Below are 20637 nucleotides of genomic sequence, written 5' to 3'. Positions count from 1 at the left end.
AAAAAATTCAAAATAGGGTCATCCTTTCTTCTGATTAAAGGGTTTAATACTTAGAGATTTGGAAGATACAGATTGGGAATACTGGATTTTTTCATGCCTGGAAGGTAGAGCTGGATGGCCCTCAGATAGCTCTAAGCAATTGGGTGGATTATTCCCTAAAGAACCCGGACAGTCTCCTGTCCTGGCTCCAGGTCATCCTCCATCCAGAGGTAGGCCTACCGGGCCCAGGATTAATGCCTGTGTTCTTGCTAACAGAATCCCATATTGGAGCCCCGTGGGATCCCGCGCCCCACAGCCAGCGCCAGCATGCAGAACAGTAAGTGCCTCTAGTCTTTCTCATGTGGGGCTGGGGATTCGAAGACCAGTCAGTGGGTCAGGGGGAGGGCGTCAGCTCTGACCAGGCCACCATGGTAGCAAGGAAAAACCCCAGGGACCTAAGGCAACTGTGCCCCCCTCTGCGCCTGGCAACTTGAGAGGGGAGGGCGTTTGCTCTGCTGTTCTAGCTCCTGGAAAAACAGGAGCGGGGCGCTTCAGAACAGCCCGCTCGAGTTTGTGAAGTTGAGGTAGAGAAACCCCATCCCCCCAAATCCTGTAACTCACACCTCCCTCCCCTCCCCTGCCCGGGCTCTGACCCCAGAGAGAGGGGCTGGGCTGAGCAGAGAGGGGCGGAGGCTTCTCCTGGTTGCTTGAGGAGAAGGAGGCCCCTTTCGGCTTAGCCAAGACTGTGGTCTCCTCCATCAGGGCGAGGTGGGGGGGCTCCCCTCCCCCAGTCGCTCCCAGGGCAGCTCCTTCCCTCTCCACCCCGCTGGGGGCCTAGAGGGCAAGACACCCAGTCCTGCGGGTGAGGTGAAGGTGGTAAACTCCACCAATGGGGCTGTTTCCGGGCTCTGGGGTCTGGGAAGAGAGTCGGGCTCCAGCCCAGGAGTTGGAGAAGCCCTGCTGCAGCTGTGTGGGTGCTGGTTGTTTCGAGCCCATAGTGCCCCTGATTCCCGGCTCTTGAGTTTCCCATGCTCCCTCTGCCCAGGCCGCCAGATCCCAGTCCACCTTCCTGCTCAGTCCAGGCGTGTTGGGACGTAGCAGGGCTGGTCTGGAGTCCCGACCTGGGAGCCTGGAGGCCCAGTGAAGCCTGGTCCGGGTTGAGGTGCGGAGTTTGGACGCGGTTCTTTAGGGCCCAGCTGTAGGAGTGCAGACAGGCCCACGTCTTCTAGCAACCTTCCCTTGCCGAACTGCAGACCAGACGTAGGAGGGTCCCTAGAGCCAGATGCCTCTGTCCTGGGAGCGCTAGCTGCCTCTCGGTGCCTCCGCGGCCGGTGGGCGGAAGCTCGGGAGAGGACGCAAAGGTGGCGAGCTTTAAAGGGGGTTCAGTTGTGCAGAACCTGGCAGGCCCCGGGGCTGACCCAGGAGGCACCCTTCTTGGCCAGGTGAAGGCTTCTGCCCACCCCTCCGGGCAGCTGGGTTCTCCTCCCGCAGCTCAGCCTCCGCAGCGCTCTCGGCGGCCGGGCTGGGGCGCACAGCGCTGAGCGCTCGCCGCCGCGGCCTGGCTGGCGGGCCCCGAGGGGCGCGGGGTCGCAGGCAGGCCTGCGGGGCTTTGTGCCGCTCGCTCCCGGGTGTGCGCATGGCGCAGAGCATCCAAATTGACACCATATGTTTTCCTATTAGATGCTTCGTGGTCGAATTCTAGGCGCATAATCATCGCTACTGGGCAAGAGCGCCCGCCGTCCCTAGGGAAGGGACACAATGATTGAGGCTTAACCTCTGAAGGGGAACTTAGCCGCGCTTCCTCGCTGCCATTTCGATGCTGGCAGAGGCGACCTGGCCCTGGTGTGTCCTGGGCGAGCACCAGCCCTAGGTCCCTGCGGAGGTGTCGGGGACGTTATTATTATTATTATTATTGTTATTATTATTATTTTGCAATGGGGGGGGGGCGGGGAGGAGGAAGGCCTAGGATTAGGCGACCTCATATGCCTTGGCATTCAGAGGTTGGGATTCGCCCTGGCTGTGCGTGAAGTTTGGGAAGCCTTTCTTGGTCTCTGTAGGACAACACTTCTCTTTCTGGGAAGGTTTCCTTTGTCCAAAGGGGAAGCCCTGTAGTTAGAGGGTAGCTGGGTCCTGCCAAGCAAAGGAAAGCTACTTGGGAGAGACCGGAAGCGCGGACTAGGCCTCGCTCTGTTGGAAAAGTGATGTCCCCGGAGACGTCCCCACTCAATGCTGCGTCCAGACAGAGCCCAGGTCCCCCAAACGCCTGTCACTTCTCATCGAGCTTAGGCTCCGGCCCCCCTCTCCGTGAGGGCCCCCCTCCGCCCCAAGCCTTTGCTACCCTGGACACGCGGCTCCCCTCGAAGGGGAAACGAGTGCAGTTCCATCTCGTCTGAGTGATCTACAAATAGGGACGGAAAGGGTCGTTTTATCATGGTCCCGTTTGTCGTGACGATGCAATTTCCCGGAGCGGAGCACTGTCACAAAGTGACAAGGCTGCCACAAGCGCCCCGACTGATCTTTTCAATTAGCCTTCCATGCATGATCCGGAGCGACTTCCGCCTATTTCCAGAAATTAAGCTCAAACTTGACGTGCAGCTAGTTTTATTTTAAAGACAAATGTCAGAGAGGCTCATCATATTTTCCCCCCTCTTCTATATTTGGAGCTTATTTATTGCTAAGAAGCTCAGGCTCCTGGAGTCAATTTATCAGAGACTCCAAGGAGAAGAGAGGAGAGGAGAGGAGAGCTGAGCAGGGAGCCACATCTCCTGGAAGGGCTGCTTTCCAGACTCCGGGCTCAGGTTGGAGATTTGTACGGAAGTGGAAATTGTCCATTGGCTTTATTTGTGTGCCTGTGGTTTCTAGGGAGGGGGCTGCAGAGAAGTGCTAACTTCCTATCCCTGTTCTCTAAGATTAGACAATGGGTGAGGAGGCTGTGAGATAACAAGATAAAGGACAGATGTGTGTGTGTGTGTGGGGGGGGGCACTGTGGTGTGGTCTCTTCCTTTTCCTTTCGCTTTTTGATTTTTGCTAATATCTGTCCTTGGCTGTGGGGAGAGCTGAGAACAGCAGCGGAAGTAAATTGAGCTGTGGCCGCTGTGAGCAGACGCCCAGCTCTGGCTCCGCTGCCGCAGCCGGACTACTTTGTGGTTGGAGCAGATCTGGCGCTCTGACCCTCATGCCTACGGTAGAGGCGCTGAAACCCAGGTTAGGTTCACTAGCCACAGATCTGCTGTTCTGGTTCTTCTCTTCTCCTTCCCCTTCTCTTCTCCCATCTACGTAGTATTTTTTAACCCGGGTGTTTGTGCGGTGCCTTCGCCAGAGTTTGGAGTGTGACAGCAAACATTTCTGGACTCAGGCCTCTGTGGAAGCGCTGAAAGGCTGTGGGATTTACTCTTACAGTTCCAACAATGCGGAGAGCTTAGAGGTTCCGTGTCGGTTCTGTGGAACCACCGTTTGCCACAACTCAGAAGGGATCTTTGGGAAGATATTTTTAGAGCTGATTGTTTGCATCTCGTGGGTTCAGAGGTTGGTTGGGGTGTTTATGAAGAGGGACATGGTCTGGGGACACTGCTGGGGTGGTGCCAGAGTGAGGTGAGTGTGTTCTTGCTCCTTGGCAGGTGTCTGCCTGTCTGGTGCTTCTGCAGTCCGGTGGGCAAGAGTACGGCTGTGTTTGGGGCTGGGCTGCCTGATGCCCTGCATGGCTGCATGGTCCTGTTGTCATTTTTGATCGATTGCAGGGGCCTGATCACCAAGGTTGGCAGGAGTTGGCAGGGAGCTGAGGATGCATTTGGTTGTTTTCTCCTCCTCCTCTTCCTCTTTACTCTTCCTCCTCTCTTCTCTCTTTTCTCCTCTCTTCTCCTCTGCTCTCCCCTCTTTTCCTCTCTTCTCCTCTGCCTTTCCTTAGGTCACAGCGGAGTGAATCAGCTCGGTGGTGTCTTTGTCAACGGGCGGCCACTGCCAGACTCCACCCGGCAGAAGATCGTAGAGCTAGCGCACAGCGGGGCCCGGCCGTGCGACATTTCCCGAATTCTGCAGGTGATCCTCCTGGCGTGCCCCACTCGCCGCCCCTGCGGCCCTCCACTTGCAAGGCCCTCTCTTCACTTCTTACTGCAAACGCTGCTAATTATGGACCCCCCTCCCTCACCCCCCCCCCAGTCCCTACGCCACTCCCCTGTCTTCCCGCTTTCCCCTATCCTTCCACCATCCTTCCCCATCTCTTTCAACCTGGGTCAGTCACATAACTCATCTAAAAAGAAAAAAAAAAGAGTGTGTGAATTAAAAGAAAAAGACCTTTCTCTTTTCACTTGGTAAAAAACATTTGTTTTTAAATGTACTATAGTTTATGTACTAGAATAAGCTGAGTTTTACAAAACCGGCATCATTTCATTTCCTTCTCTCTCATCCCATGTTTACCTCAGATTTTGAGTTACTGGTTTGCATATGATAAACTAAGGAAGCATATTTATATATATTTATTTAAAAAGACAAGTGCTATTTACCTCCCTCCATAACTCACATGTACTCAATTGGGTATATTTTTAAAGGAAAAATAAGTTTAAATTCAGTTTACTTTCCCCCTTTGCTCATTAAAACATAACACCACTTTAAACAAGGTCAGCACACACACACACACACAAATCTGACTTCGTTTTGATGCATCTTCTGGCAGTGTTTAAGAAAACAGTTTTTTAAAAATTTAAATTAGTTTTTTTTTAGTTCAAACTGTTTAAAAGTATCATCATATTTGTAGTTTTCAGGGCTACAAATGTAATTTTAAGAAAAAAAGCTCTCTACAGTAAGTTCTCGTACCATTGAAGGTATATTTTTGTGTTATAGACCCATGCAGATGCAAAAGTCCAAGTGCTGGACAATCAAAACGTAAGCTTGTCATTGTTTAATGCATACTTAAACAATTTTATTTTTGTCTTGAAATTATTAATAATGTGGTTTTCTGTCCACTTCCCCTATGCAGGTGTCCAACGGATGTGTGAGTAAAATTCTGGGCAGGTATTACGAGACTGGCTCCATCAGACCCAGGGCAATCGGTGGTAGTAAACCAAGAGTAGCGACTCCAGAAGTTGTAAGCAAAATAGCCCAGTATAAGCGGGAGTGTCCGTCCATCTTTGCTTGGGAAATCCGAGACAGATTACTGTCGGAGGGGGTCTGTACCAACGATAATATACCAAGTGTAAGTTCACTGAGAACACCCCCCTCCCTGCCCTAAGCTCCATTCTCTTTCCTCTTTACTGTATCTTTCTTCACCTCCTTCTGCTTTCCTCCCCACCAGTGTCTGTCTCTTACTCCTCTCTGCTCTACCTCCCTGCTCTCTGTACCTGGGGCTATTGAGAGGAGAATCCCGACCTTTTCTTGACTTTCTTGGAAAATGGGAGTCAAGTGTGGGAAGTTGGTCACCTCATTTGCATGCTGCATAGTAGAGGGAGGAGGCACTTGAATCAAGAAGGAAAATGAAAATGAAAACCAGATTCTAACTTCCTCCCAATCCGCCTGCCTGAACATTCCTTCAGGCGTCAAACATCCAATTCTGCGCTAATATAAAACTAAGTGCAACAAAGCTCTAAATAAGTCTAAAAAATTTTGGAAATCTTTAACAAAGTAAGGCAGCCATGTGATAGGTCACCAGAGGCCCCCTCATCCACCAGTTCTGACCCAACTTAGTTTCCATGCCCAACGTGATGGCTGTCATTCTGTCCATCATGTCCCTGCAAATCAACCTACACTGTCCTATGATGGTTGGGAGTTGTTTTTTCTAAATGTGTTAAGGGTTGCTCTTTAAGGGGGTGGTTGTGTTGAGATGGGGATTTAAGACAGAGCGGCCTTGTTTTTAGGAGACACTGCCATTTGGGTTGATTTTGGTTTGATTTGCAGGTGTCATCAATAAACAGAGTTCTTCGCAACCTGGCTAGCGAAAAGCAACAGATGGGCGCAGACGGCATGTATGATAAACTAAGGATGTTGAATGGGCAGACCGGAAGCTGGGGCACCCGCCCCGGTTGGTATCCAGGGACTTCAGTGCCAGGGCAACCTACCCAAGGTAAAAACCCGAGCAACCACCTAAACTCTCTGTATATGCAGCCATAGTCTTCTCCCCAACCTTTCCCTCTCCGGCCCGCCGTGCTTAGAGGATGCAGTGGGGTGACTCTTCAAAGGCTTGGGACACACTGGCTTGCCCTGTATGTAGCTGGTGTTTATTGAACTCTCTGGTTGGCCTGGGAATGGAAGGGCTATGTCAGGAGTAGTATGCATGTGGCTGGTGTGTGTACATGTGTGTTATGGGCAGGAGTAAGTGCATGCGCGCCTGTGTGTGTGTGTGTGTGTGTGTGTGTGTGTGTCTTTGCAAGAGCTTTGAGGTACCTTATTCAAATTTGCCATTCAAATGCATAGAAAGTCCCTTTGCTGTCGAAATGAGACAGGTTAACACTGCCAGACTGCGAGGTAAACATAATTGTATCGTTTTGCTTTCTGCCATAATTGACAAATTATGTGACTATGAGTAGGGTTCAAATGAGAGACGGTGAGCAGAGAGATGCATGGTCGAGTGGAGAATGGGGCACTGGAAGTGGTGGCTTCCCAACTGAAACACCCCCACACTCTCTCCAACCTTCTGGGCCCCCAGTTCTCACTCTCTGTAGGTGGCGACTGCTTAGAAGGGTGGAGTGACAATAGTGTGAGCCAGACTTGGGGTGCTCGGGTCTGGGAGAAGAGATGGGATCTGGATCATTCCAGGATGTGTGAGAAGGGATGAAGGAAGAAGAGCAGATAGGGATGGGGGGAGGCTCGTTGGCTCGTTCCTTCCCTCCACACACAGAGGTAGCTTGGTTCAAGAATAGGAAACAGTTTACGGGGAAGATTAATCGGTATTTGTTGTCCTGGTGACAAGGAGATAATATGCGAGATAATGGGATGTGGCGTCTCACTCCCCGGAGCACGACGCAGCCTGGGGGCTTCTGGGCGCAGGACGCTGACCGGACTGCCCGCGCGACCGTGCGCTCTAAAGACTGCTCTGGGTGCCCCGCGCCTCCACGGAGCCAGACTAGAGAAGGGAAAATCGGTAACAGTATGCGAAATAACTGGTACAAAGGATGCTTCTGTCACTCCCAAGAATTTGTTATGGGAACAATCCTGTCGCTCTGTAATTGCTCATTAGAGAACGTTTTGTTTCTCATTAAGGCGACATGAATAAGCGTCTAGTTGAAGGAGACAGCTGTAGAAATGTTCCACAAGAGACCTCTGGACACGATTCGGCACCAATTGCCAATTAGACATGTCAGTTTTAAGAGCAGGAAACAATATAGGACGGACACTGGGAAGATAGGGAGCAGAGCGCTCGCTCCGGGTTCCCAGCGCGGCGCGCGGCCGGCCGAAGCTTCCCGACGCGCTGAGCTGAGCGACCCGCCCGCGGGATCCCCGGATCGCCCCAACCCGCAGCCTACCGGAGCTCAGCAGGCACACCTGAGGATTTGCCTCCAGCCGGGCTGCAGGCCCAGGCCCACCCTGGCCTCTGCTGAGGACGAGGACTGACATGGTTAAGTGGGGACCACCACACCCTCACTTGACCTTTGGAACTAGGAATCCCACGTGCACACAGTGGACACATTCAAGTGAAAGCGCACTTCACACTCCACAGCGCCTGCCCGCCAGCTTCCCGGCAATCCCAGGCCTCAGGCCGCCCGGTCCCAGAAGTCTTGGGGAGGGTGCAGGGCGCAGGGGCTGAGCCTGGGAAAGCTGATCCCCAAGGCTCCGCGCTGGCCCCTCGGCTCCAGGGCCCCCGTAGCTTGGGGCCTACAGCAGGGACACCCCCTCCTGCTTCCTGGAGCCCCGACAGGAGCCGAGGGCTGCAGCTTTGCTAGCTCCACCGCTTCGCTTAGAGGCGGCACTGCCTCTAAGGGGGCAGCTTTTTGTCTCGGGGAGCGCGAGGGCGGGAAGCGATTGCCTAACCGCAGGGCCCTGGCGGTGGCGATTGGGGCGGGAGGTGGCGCTCCTTCAGGCACTTTGAACTTTGAGCAGTGAGTGGCTAGAGAAGTCCGCGAAGTACTGCCAGTCCCCCTTCTGCTCCCGCACAAAACCCATTTCCGCGCCCCGGATCCGGGCGCGGGCCGCAGCTCCGGCTGCACGGGGAGCACGCAGCTCGCACCCCGAGCGTGGAAGTCCCGCGCGTGGGGGCCGCGGGGCGCGGGCGGAGAGCTTGGGCTGACGCCTGGGGGATCTTCAGACTTTTGGGCATTAACAAGGATGCCCTCCCGCACTGGCCCCCTTCCCTGGGCCAGGAAACCGTTTGGGGGCTTTTAAAGAGCCCTTTACTCCGAAAGCATAAGGCGAGGTTAAGTCTCAGAGGGAGACAAATATGGTTTCCATCTGATCAACGCCACGCGGCAGTGGATAAAATCGTGACGACGTGGGCTGACAAGAGACGACTCTATCCAGCCCCAGTTCTCCAGCGATTTGGGTTTTAGGGATCCCCGAGACACTTTTTCTTATCTCCCCCCCCCCCCCCGCCCCGCCCCGCCCCACCATACCCAGACCCTCGATAGGATTTAGTCAGTCTCTTTTTCAACAGATGCTACAATGTTTTGATCCCGGCTCCCGAGCTGAAAAGGTGCCGCAACCGGGTTGCTATCTTTTCTTGCTTGTTTTCCGCCTCACTGATTAAGACACTAAGAAACTAAGGAATGATTTTATTTCCCAGCGTCCTTCCCCCCACCGCTCTTCTCCTTCCAGAAAACAAATCCTCTCCCCCGCGTCAGATGGTCCCGGGGCTGGGATAATGGGAGGCGCTTTCACTGGCCTTCTCACGGATTAGGCTGGAAGGTGGACGGCGCCCAGCCCATGGAAGGCGCCTTCCCTGCGCTCGGAGGGGGCGCCTTTTAAAGAAGATATCTTAATTGTTTGCCACTTAGGTTTATCATATGGGGAATTTGAGACCCAACTTCTAGTTTTATTTTGTGAAAAGCTTTAAGAGAGGAAGGTAAATCCACTAAAGAAAAATAAAGAAGGGGGGAGGGAGCAATCTAAGAGTGACTGCTCTGGCACCGTCTGAGTTGAACAGTTGCTACTATGAAAGTAATAATAATAATTTAAAAAAATGCTTCCAGGGGTGCAGGCTCGCTCCGCTCTGAGGAGTCACGGAGGGATGCTACAGCCACGGGTTTCTCCTGACCGCTTCTAAGTCCACTCCCCCCCCCCAAAGAAGTTTAAAATCCAGCTCTCCTCATCTCCGTTGACTTTCCTCTCCTTAAATGTCAGTTCTCAAGTCAGTTCTGTGCCTGCGTTTGTGCGAGATTGTGTGAGTGTGTGGGGAGGGGGAGGGGGAGAAGGAAGGAGAAGGGAAGCATGGACAAATGTCCATGTTTTAAAATTAGGAAGATGTCAGAGAAGCAAAGGAGAGCAGAGAATGCTATCTGTGAGGGTCTTCAGAGAGAGACCAGGCAGCTTTGGCAAGATCGAATGTGCCAGAAAAAGGACTGGGATGGGGCCTCCTGGAAGGCATGACTGATCACCCCTGCGAGATGGGATTGTGGTCTCCTCAGGCCCTGCCCTGATCAGTTTTTGTTTGTGTTTTCCTAAAGCAATACCCTAGGAGCCTGCCTAGTTGGCCCAAAAGGACTCTTGCTAAAGTCCTCCTCATTCACTGAACCCCCAAGTAAGGGCAGCTCTTCATTTCTTTCCCTGAAAAAACAAAACTAAACTAAACCCACTTTGCTAAGTCCCTCGGAAACCTGGGGCAGTAAATTAGCGAAGACGTGCTGGCGTGGGCGAGTCTCCCCCTGTGCTAAGTAGCCCTCCTCACTCCCGCCTTCCTGAGACAGCACAAGACCACCCTAAGTAGTGCCTCGGCCTATTGACTAATATTGTCTTTCCCCTTTATCTTCCTTTTCCTCTTTCTCTCCTCTTCTCCTTCTACCTTCCTATCTTTTTACTCTGAGCACTCTTTTCTTTCTTACACCTTTCCTCCTCCATCTCCCTCCCCTCTTCCCTCTCCCCCACCAATCCAGCCCCATCTTCCTCCCTGCTCCCACCCCTATTCCCCAACCCTGGTCTCTATCATCCCTGACTGTCGTCTCCCCCCCCTCCCTCCCCCCACTAGTCCCCATCCACCCTCCCTGCCTCCCCTACCCCATGCGCTGGCCCCCCATCCACCTTCCAACCCCCCCCCCCCAGCCAAGCCCCTAAATAGCATTGAGGCGCCCGCTCTCCGGACAGTGATTAATGATAGCGGAGCAGAGGGGTTAACACACTTCACTGAAAAGTCTGTTGACTGGGCTTCTTGTAACACAATGTGGCCCGCTGCACGCCTCAAGAGAATCCTTTTGTTGTCCGCGCTCATTGTGGCCTCAAAATTCTGCCCACGAAAGTTTGCCAGCGCTCCTGCCCCAGGAGTTTAATAGTTTCCCTTACTCGCAGGGCATTGTGCGGCGCTGAAAAGCAGCCCCTCGCTATTCAAGTGTTGGTGGTCATCTCAATAGATCTCCAAGGGCCCATATGGTGGCCAGTGCCGATGAATCCGCCTGTTTAAATGGGGGAGAAAGTTGGGGTTTTAAAACATTTCAAAGTTCCTGAAAAGATCCCACTAGATCCTGTCACAATTCCCTGAACTCTTTGAAGGCAATGCCTATTGTCTCCTGATTATAAATGATATTCCTGGCCAAGTCGATTTTCACCAGGGCCCCCTAGTAGCCCCTCCCCCCACTGGCCAAGTTTCTAGGTCAGCCCCTGTTGGTATCCCTTGGGGGCCTCAGGCCCCAAGACCCAGGACCCAGCTTGCAGGCCCAGTCAGGGATGAGTGCTTCCCTACAGACAGGCTGTGGCCTCCTGGGCAAGGCGCAAGACAAGAGACAGCTAGCTCAAGTGCACATCTTGCCCTCCAAGCAACAAGGGAAAACAATAAAACTTTCCCCTGTTTAATGATAGAAATTACATTAAAAGTGGTGGAAATGCCCTAATTAAAAATGTACCACTTAAATGATATGCCAAGGACTCAGCTGCAGCCTAGAATACTTAGCTAGTTAGTGAACTCTCTATTTCTTTTTTTAAAATTACACGTTAAAAATTTAAAAGAAATCTTACTTTTCTCTGGTGCAACACATTACAAAGAATGGACAGTCCTTTTATCTAAATATAAAATTCGATTTTCAGCAATTATAGCCTGTTCTTGGTGATGATATAATTACAGCTGTGCTTGTAATAGGTGTCAAGGCAAAGCGCACTCATACAATAGTTGAATAAAACTGCAGAACAATGCGAGTACTTCTAAATTCACAACCTTTAAAATGAAATTGACTGTGCAGAATTAAAATAAAAACTAGATAAATATTTTTTTAAAAAGATTACAAGCTTGGTTTGGTTTCTTAATAGCATTTTCTACAAACCTATCAACATCTAATTGATTAGATAGGAATTACTGATTATAGATCAGCTGAAATCTTGAGCATCACTCTTCTATTTTCCCAACACAGCCATAGGTAAGTAAATTCTGTAGGGAAAGGTAACTTGGTAAGGCATTTGGGGAGTCAAGTTTAGTTATGAAAGATAATTTTAATCAGAAACTTTAGCACTTATTTTGTCATTCGAAGAAATGTTACTCTTTAAGTATCTATATTGTATGGTCGGGTTCATCTTGATAAAAACAGAAAGAAAAAAAAAGGTCAGGTATTGTATGTCCAAAATGCCTTTTATTAAAAAGAAACATCCCTTGGGAATGTTTTCATAAGACTGTCTAAATATACAGCCCTTGGAGTTTGTGGCTATACCAGACCCGCTGTGGAGGCCCCGAGTTATTCCAAATTTCTCATACTGTCCTATTCTTTTTGTTCCAGATGGCTGCCAGCAACAGGAAGGAGGGGGAGAGAATACCAACTCCATCAGTTCCAATGGAGAAGATTCAGATGAAGCCCAAATGCGACTTCAGCTGAAGCGGAAGCTACAAAGAAATAGAACATCCTTTACCCAAGAGCAAATTGAGGCCCTGGAGAAAGGTGATGGAGTTTTTCAAAGTAGAGAAGCAGTAAATCAAAGTAAATGTCACATCTTCAGTACAAAGAGCTAAATTTAGCCAGGGCCCTTTGCATAGAGGACTGAAAAGATTCCTTTTTCCTTTTTGTCTCTTTTTTTTTTCTGGGCATCTTTTCAGTGTGTGTGTGTGTGTGTGTGTGTGTGTGTGTGTGTGTGTGTGTTTCTTCCTTCTTTTCATGTACCAGTAATTCAAAGAGTAAAAGTCTGACTTCTCATACTGAAAAAAAAAAGATGATTTGGCTAATTCAGCCCACAGAAGAGTCCTTGAATGAATGTTATTCCAAAGAAAATGTAACTTGGTTCTGGTGGGATAGTTCCTCCAACAGTAGTAGCATTTTTAAAGGAATTGGTTGGAAGTGGGAGCCAGTTGGATTCAGGATGTGGTTGACATGTTTCTGGCACAACAAAGAAAACTTACTCTTTCAGAGTTTGAGAGGACCCATTATCCAGATGTGTTTGCCAGAGAAAGACTAGCAGCCAAAATAGATCTACCTGAAGCAAGAATACAGGTACCCAGCTTCCCTGTGGTTTCATGCTTTGTGATTCAAACCGTTTGCCTTTTCTAGAGACAAAAGTGCTTCTAAGGAACTTCATTCATTTATATAAATAGTAACAGATTCAGTGTGCTGAATACTTTGCCACCATTTCGGGGAGGGGCACAGCGGAAATGCCAGAGGTGGGTGCAGGGCTAACCTGTTCTGTCTGATTCCAGGTATGGTTTTCTAATCGAAGGGCCAAATGGAGAAGAGAAGAAAAACTGAGGAATCAGAGAAGACAGGCCAGCAACACACCTAGTCATATTCCTATCAGCAGTAGTTTCAGCACCAGTGTCTACCAACCAATCCCACAACCCACCACGCCTGGTAATGTGAAGTGTTAATACTACTAAGAAATCTGTTTAAACCCGCTTGCCCTGGGCTCTGACTCTCAACATGACTGTTGGTTGTGTCTCTTTCCCTGCAGTTTCCTCCTTCACATCGGGCTCCATGTTGGGCCGAACAGACACAGCCCTCACCAATACGTATAGCGCTCTGCCACCCATGCCCAGCTTCACCATGGCCAATAACCTGCCTATGCAAGTAAGTGAGGCCTGTAGCTGCCTGCTTAGCGGAGGTGGGGAGTGGGTCAGGGCCTGCAGACTTCATTGGTCTTGTACGCCCCCTTGGGAGCCTTTCTCACTGCAGTAATTGGCTTGCCCAGTCTAGTCTGAGATGAAAACAGTCAATCCAGTTTTTAGTTGATTGATTGATTCATGCCCCTAAAAAATATAAAAACCTGATGTTCAGTCAAGTTTATCTGCTTATTGCTCACAGAGAATGTTAGCTTGATAATGGTGGGTGGGAAGGAGGCATGTTTTGGATGTCAGTGAAACTTGTCCTGGAAAATGGAAATAATGCTGGCACATTATCAGATAGTAAGAGGTTAGAAATAAAATTGGGGTTTATATTAATGTGTTCATATAATAGACTAGAGGCCCGGTGCATGACATTTGTGCACTGTGTGTGTGTCTGTGTGTGTGTGTATGTGTGTGTGTGTGGTGTCCTTCAGCCCGGTCTGCACCCTCTCACAGTCCAGGACCCCTTGGGGGATGTCCGACTGCTGGCTTAGGCCCGCTCCCCACATTGGGAGATGGCTGCCTGCCACGGAGGCAGGAGAGGCTCCTGCCACTGCTGCGGCGCTCACCAGCCATGAGCAGTGCTCCCCCTATGGGAGCTCACTGACCACAAGGGGGCAGCTTCTACATTGAGCGTCTGCCCCCTGGTGGTCAGTGTATGTCATAGCAACCAGTTGTTCCATTGTCTGGTTGATTTACATATTAGGGTTTTATTATATAGGATATATAATCTGTGTATGGATTTTGGGATTATATGTGATAAACTAGTGAGGAAGATAAAACGGGTCAGAAATGGGATCCATTTTTGCATAGTGGTATATGCTTAATATAGAGAAACAAGTAGTTTTCTTTGTACATCTTACAATAAAGAAAAGACATAGAAGGTATTGGCTAGAAATTTAGTGTGTCTTTGCCAAGAATTATGTGATGAGTTTGTGGCACTCCGAGCTGCCTGGGTTGATGCTATTTACTTGGTATAACAACCTGTCCCTACCTACTCTCAATTCTGTCCCAAATATTTATCAGCCCCTACACATGCTAAACCCTGTAGCACAGTGATGGCGAACCTATGACACATGTGTCAGAGGTGACATGCGAACTCATTTTTTTGGTTGATTTTTCTTTGTTAAATGGCATTTAAATATATAAAACAAATATCAAAAATATAAATCTTTGTTTTACTATGGTTGCAAATATAAAAAAAATTCTATATGTGACACGGCACCAGAATTAAGTTAGGGTTTTTGAAAATGCTGACACGCCGAGCCCAAAAGGTTCGCCATCACTGCTGTAGCAGGTTAAGCCTTTATGTTGGAATTGTACAGCGCAGGTGGGATGTACTAGAACTTTGCAGCTGATTGGATTCTGGATGGGGGGAAAACTGGTCTTCTGGTGGGCCTTCTGCAGTGACTTTCCTAGGACTCCTGTCTGTGCAACAATTACAGATGCCAATGGTGTGAGATTGACCAGCATGAGCCCCTCTGGAAACAGTTCTGTGGTTACAGAGTGTTTATTCTCCACTGAATATCTTTTGCTGGGTTTCTAATCCAAATAACAGCAAAATAAATGTTTCACAGTCTTCAGACTAATATAGGAACAGCTAGATAAGCAACTTCAGAAGAATTATTTCCATGTTTATTTTTATTGCACCTGGATATTATTGGCCATAGTGCAATTATTGTAAATTAAGGGATTAACAGCCCATTAGCTGGTGTTACTACAACTGCCTTGGAATTTTCCAGAAGTCTGATTGCCTGGAGGAAGTGATTTTGGGAATTAGAAACCAATGCAAGCTGAAATTCTGGCAGGGCCCTCAAGGCCTGCTTGCCTCTTTGAACCTGCTGTTAGCAGTCATCCTCTGACATTAGTAAGGCCACTGAGTAGCTTGCTAAGTTTTGTAAATTATAGCAACATCTAGGTTTCTGTGAAGATAACCAAATGTGTACATGGGAAAACGATAGAAACAAGCAGATGCTGCTATTCTATTAGGGTTGTTTCCACATATAAACTGGCATGGGTCAATTGATTTCACTGACTTTAAAAAAATTACACAACCTATCCAACCAAAATATACATGCATTCATAAAGCCTAAAGAAAATAAAAATATTGATGATTCTGTTCAGAGAAAATTACTCTTTGAATTTTGGAGCAGGGGCAGGGGTTGTTGGTGTATGTGGGGAGCTAGTCTGTCTGTCCATCACTTCGTCATGTTGACCAAAATCTTCCACCATTTTACAAAAAGATTGGGTGTCCTCCTCTGAATCTTCTTTAATGTGTCATGCTCTCTGAGACTGTGGATGTTGGGATGTTAAACATTTCTATAGTTCGCAGAGTAGAGTAGTACTGTCATCTTCTCCCTTGTTTCTGACGTCATGCTTCTATTAATTCATCCCAAGTTTTCTGTCGGTGGGAGTTCATGAGGAGTTTTGCCCCAGTTCTGTGTATTTCTCATTTAGTTAGGAGAAAGGCTCATCTCTTCTATATCACCATTGTACACATTTAGAGGGTAGCAACACAATTTTAAGGACAAAACCCAGTCTGGGTTTGTGGGTCTGTAAGGAAGTTTCAGCTAATTCTTAGGATGGGGCTAGGTATTTACTGATACTTCTGACCACTTTCATATGAGATCATTACTGATCTGCCTCTTCAAAGAATCTTTAATCCCATGAGTCCAACCATGAAAGGCTCCCAAAGTACCCAAACCCAACTTTATAGAGAGCTCCTTCCACTGCTCTCTGCCCCAAAGCTTGAGATATGGGATTTGGGGGTCACTGGGTTCTCAAATAGATTGGATTTACAGAAGAAAGGATGTGTTTTAATGAAAGTCTTCATGCCATAGCTTCTCTAAAGATGTCAGCAGAGATCCAAGATAAAAATGGACAAAAGTCCTACCTGGGCAGTTGTCTAAATTTGTAGTACACTTATTTATTTAAAAATATTGTTATTGATCTCAGAGATAAAGGGAGAGGGAGAGAGAGGCAGAAACATCAATGATGAGAGAGAATCATTGATTGGCTGCTTCCTGCATGCCCCACACCGGGGATCCAGCCTGCAACCTGGGCATATGCCCCTACCCGGAATTGAACCATGACCTTCTGGTTCATAGGCTGACACTCAACCACTGAGCCATGCCAGCTGGGTTGTGGTACTTTCAGAAGTTTGGTGTGTAGGCAATTTTACTTGAGCAGTGGACAATGGAAGGACTAGTTGGAGGCCTGATCTTAAGAGTTTCCACATGGAATTTTCCAGTACTTTACAGGAGGACGTCTTTAATGGCCAGGGCCGTTGGCAGAGTTTCTGGGGAGGAAGGAGCTTGGGAATGTGGCTGTGTGATGTTTCTCTGTAACCACAGGTTTGCCTTTCTCCTCTCAGCCCCCAGTCCCCAGCCAGACGTCCTCGTACTCCTGCATGCTGCCTACCAGCCCTTCGGTGAATGGGCGGAGTTATGATACCTATACCCCCCCACATATGCAGACACACATGAACAGTCAGCCAATGGGCACCTCGGGCACCACTTCCACAGGTGAGCCGCTGCTCCGCAGGCTGCGCAGAGGTGGCCTTAGGAGTTTCTTTTTGCCAGGTGATCTCCCTTCACTCAAAGTTGACCTAAAGAACACACACACACACACACACACACACACACACACACACACACAAAACCTACCTCCTGGCCTTGTGTGATGGTGTGTTTAACTCTTTATTGCTTGCTTTTCTGGGGAAAACTGATTGAAAAGGGAAATTCAGCCAACCTAGTTAGTAACTTGACACCATACAGACAGAAAGCAAAGTTGTTCTTCCTGAGCTTGGTCACAGAGGTTGTCTGTAAAGCCAAGGCCTGCGAATGTAAGGTTTCAGAGGAGCTATCATTAGCCAAAGTTCAGCAGTGAGGGCTCCCTGAGCTGCGCGGTGAGTGCTTCCTGGAAGATTTCTCTCCCGGCTAGCTCCTATGTGCTTCTCATTGCAACTGAAGTACCACATTGGTTTTTCAGAGATAGTTTTATCATGAGGTTCCAAACATACCAACCAATGGGGCGCTTTTTCTTTCCTTTTGCATAGGGGACTTGGGATTCAGTAGGGGTGTTTCAAAATGTTATGTGGCTTCTGAAGCTGCTACTTTGGTTTGTAACACTTGAAGATATATAAAAATACAGTACAAATGTGAGAATGCATTAGAGCTCATTGTTTGAACCTATGAAGTCATACTCCTTACCTGTCTCTCGAAGGGAATATCTACATGGCTATTTTTTTCATCCACTTCCAGGACTCATTTCCCCTGGTGTGTCAGTTCCAGTTCAAGTTCCGGGAAGTGAACCTGATATGTCTCAATATTGGCCAAGATTACAGTAAAAAAAAAAAAGAGAAAGAAAAAATATATTGTGTTCAGTCAGTGACTATGTGGACACCGCAGTTGGGCGTTCAGGAAAGAAAGGAAAATGGCTGATAGTAGCACTTCGGTTCTGCGATTATGTCCCGTATGGTACCACTGGAGGACGGACTTGGAACAAGGACCTTTGTATACAGAAGGCACGAGATCAGTTGGAACAAATCTTCATTTTGGTATCCAAACTTTTATTCATTTTGGTGTATTATTTGTAAATGGGCATTTGTAATAATGAAAAAAAGAACAACGTAGACTGGATGGACATTTGATCTGTGCTGGTCATGAAGTTGTTTTTTTTTTTTTTTTTAAAAAAGAAACCATGATCAACAAGCTTTGCCATGAATTTAAGAATTTTACCAAGATATATTGACTACTTCTACCCATCTGTTCATAGTTTATGGACTGAGGTTCCAAGTTTGAATCATTCCTTTGCATATAATTAAACCTGGAACAATATGCACTCGATTTATGTAAGAAATATCTGTTGGTTTTCCAAAGGTTGTTAACAGATGAAGTTTATGTGCAAAAAAGGGTAAGATATAAATTCAAGGAAGAAAAAAGTTGATAGCTAAAAGGTAGAGTGTGTCTTCGATATAATCCAATTTGTTTTATGTCAAAATGTAAGTATTTGTCTTCCCTAGAAATCCTCAGAATGATTTCTATAATAAAGTTAATTTCATTTATATTTGACAAGAATACTCTATAGATGTTTTATACACATTTTCATGCAATCACGCGTTTCTTTTTTGGCCAGCAAAAGTTTATTGTTCTTAGATATAGTTGTATTACTGTTCACAGTCCAATCATTTTGTGCATCTAGAATTCATTCCTAATCAATTAAAAGTGCTTGCAAGAGTTTTAAACTTAAGTGTTTTGAAGTTGTTCACAACTACATATCAAAATTAACCATTGTTGATTGTAAAAACCATGCCAAAGCCTTTGTATTTCCTTTATTATACTATTTTCTTTTTAACCTTATAGTGTGGTGTTACAAATTTTGTTCCCATGTTGGAGTAACATTCTAAACCAACGGCTACTTTCATACATTCTCTATTGTAAATCCTGATGATCCTTAAAGAAATAATTCTTAAAGATATCATAAGTCAGAAATGTGTTAGAAAAAAAATCTACTTGAAGCTGCATGCCCATTTATGCCCACAACACACATACTAAATGGAAACATTTTCCAGCCAGCCATTTCATCCAAAAGCTCAAAGTCTAGAAATAATTTTAAAAATGCAACAAGCTATTAACTAAGAATTGTCTTTTGAATTAGGGCTGGCATATTCAATCTGGGCAGATTTCCATTGTCAGCCTATTTCAACAGTGATTTCACTGAAGTATATTCAAAAGTAGATTTCTTATACAAGACTCTCTGAAAGCTGTTGCCTTTCTTCCTTTTCTCTCTCCCTCCCCTTTGCACAGAGGCATCATTCCCCATTGAACCACTACAGCTGTTCCCATTTGAATCTCCCTTTCTGTGCGGTTGTGGATGGTTGGAGGGTGGAGGGGGGATGTTGCATGTCAAGGAATAATGAGCACAGACACATCAACAGACAACAACAAAGCAGACTGTGACTGGCCGGTGGGAGTTAAAGGCCTTCAGTCATTGGCAGCTTAAGCCAAACATTCCCAAATCTATGAAGCAGGGCCCATTGTTGGTCAGTTGTTATTTGCAATGAAGCACAGATCTGATCATGTTTAAAGTGGCGGCACGCAGGGCAGGAGTGCTTGAGCCCAAGCAAAGGATGGAAGAAAATAAGCCTTTGTTGTTTTGAAAACCTGTCTGAGACTTTTATTTCTGTATGTTCTGTGCAACACATAAGTCAACATAGATGTTTCCTTCCTCAAACTTCCATCAAAGGCTGGGGGTCCCGGCAGGCTAGATTAAATGCTTGTACAGGCAGAAACCTCTGGGGACAAAGACCCACTTCCACTGAATTGTACTGTGCTTTTTATTTGTTTTGTTATGTTTTGAACCCCCAAAAGCAAATGATCAGAAATATAGAAATTAATTGGAGGCTTTAAAAAAACAACCTTCTACCTCCACATCTCCTATTTTCTCGTTAAGGAGTCACTTGTGAACAGATCATTGTGATTCATCTCTCTGGCATGCTATGTGTTAATGCTTTTATTCCACCAGAGTTGCTGTGCATTTAGAGACACCTTCCTAGGTTGATTGTAGCTTTTTCATGTGTGTGTGTGTGGTTTGATTCAATGTCAGTCCGCACTGCATGCTTGCACACTTCTGCAGTGGCATGTGCAGACATATGCACTGTTGGTACAGTTGCCCATGCAGGTGTTTCTACCTCCTGACATTTCACTGCCTACATTCCCAGAGGGACATGTTTCCAGGGAACTGTCGGAAGGGCTACGTGTGGCGTGTGCTGCAGCTGCTGCCTGGCTTCTTCCCTGGAAGAAGGGGGACCATTTCCATAACCCTGGCTATGATTTGGGCCAGGGTTAGGCAACCAGTTCTGGCCCATGGCTCTGTTGTGTATAGACTTAGGAGAACTGGTGGCCCTTGGGTGCAGGAGCTGGGAATGGGAGAAGGGGAGTGCTGGGGGAGTGGAGAGTCGGAGCATGTGCACTTGGGCCTGTGACCTCTAAGGGACTAGATTTCCAGGGCACAGTGGCACGGCCTGGCTGAGTTGGAAGAAGCGGCTGCTCAGCTGCAGAAGGCCTCTGATCCAGCAGGATGCAAGGCTGCCCTGCCTTCTGCTCTCACCCTGGGGAGATGAGCGGTACCCTGAATGCAGCTCTGGGCACCCTCCCGGGACAGCATGGCCAGCACTGTGTGGAAGCAATGCCCAGGAGGCTGCCTTCGACTTATTGTTGAAACTGTTTATTTAGAGTTAGGCGTATGTATGTATGTATGTATGTATGTATGTATGTATGTATGTATGTATTGGTGGGAACTCCGCAGGGAAGCTTTGACACCATCTTCCAGGACGGTGGCCTGGTATTTGGGGTGTCCTCAGTAGAACCACACGACTAACAGCTTATGCTTTTCCCCCAAACTTGGCTGGCTTAGGGAGACCAGGTGAACAGAATCAGAGGTGAATGTTTGAGTAAGAAACATTCAGGTTACTGAGTAAAAAAATTCTTTTTTACTACAAGAAATTTCCAGGATAT

General features: G+C 47.7%; 1 protein-coding gene across 4 annotated transcripts; it reads left to right on the top strand.

The window, feature by feature from the left end:
• The first annotated feature begins 231 nt into the window (after positions 1 to 231).
• PAX6 (paired box 6) lies at positions 232 to 18480 on the top strand. Of its 4 annotated transcripts, none has more exons than XM_059709196.1 (11): positions 232 to 316; positions 3884 to 4014; positions 4816 to 4857; positions 4952 to 4966; positions 5866 to 6031; positions 11811 to 11969; positions 12433 to 12515; positions 12719 to 12869; positions 12970 to 13085; positions 16494 to 16644; positions 17383 to 18480. In XM_059709196.1, exons 1-11 carry the CDS (start codon positions 307 to 309, stop codon positions 17466 to 17468), a joined length of 1110 nt encoding a protein of 369 aa, XP_059565179.1. In that variant the 5' UTR covers positions 232 to 306; the 3' UTR covers positions 17469 to 18480. The 4 variants fall into 4 exon arrangements, with proteins under 4 accessions (XP_059565179.1, XP_059565177.1, XP_059565180.1 ...); XM_059709194.1 differs by having other exon boundaries at positions 4952 to 5167; XM_059709197.1 differs by lacking the exon at positions 4816 to 4857.
• The last annotated feature ends 2157 nt before the right edge of the window (positions 18481 to 20637 follow it).

This window comes from Myotis daubentonii, chromosome 9 (assembly GCF_963259705.1).
Source record: "Myotis daubentonii chromosome 9, mMyoDau2.1, whole genome shotgun sequence".
Lineage (NCBI taxonomy): Eukaryota > Metazoa > Chordata > Mammalia > Chiroptera > Vespertilionidae > Myotis > Myotis daubentonii.
Note: the sequence above shows the minus strand (reverse complement) of the source record. Positions and strands in the feature narration are given on the sequence as shown.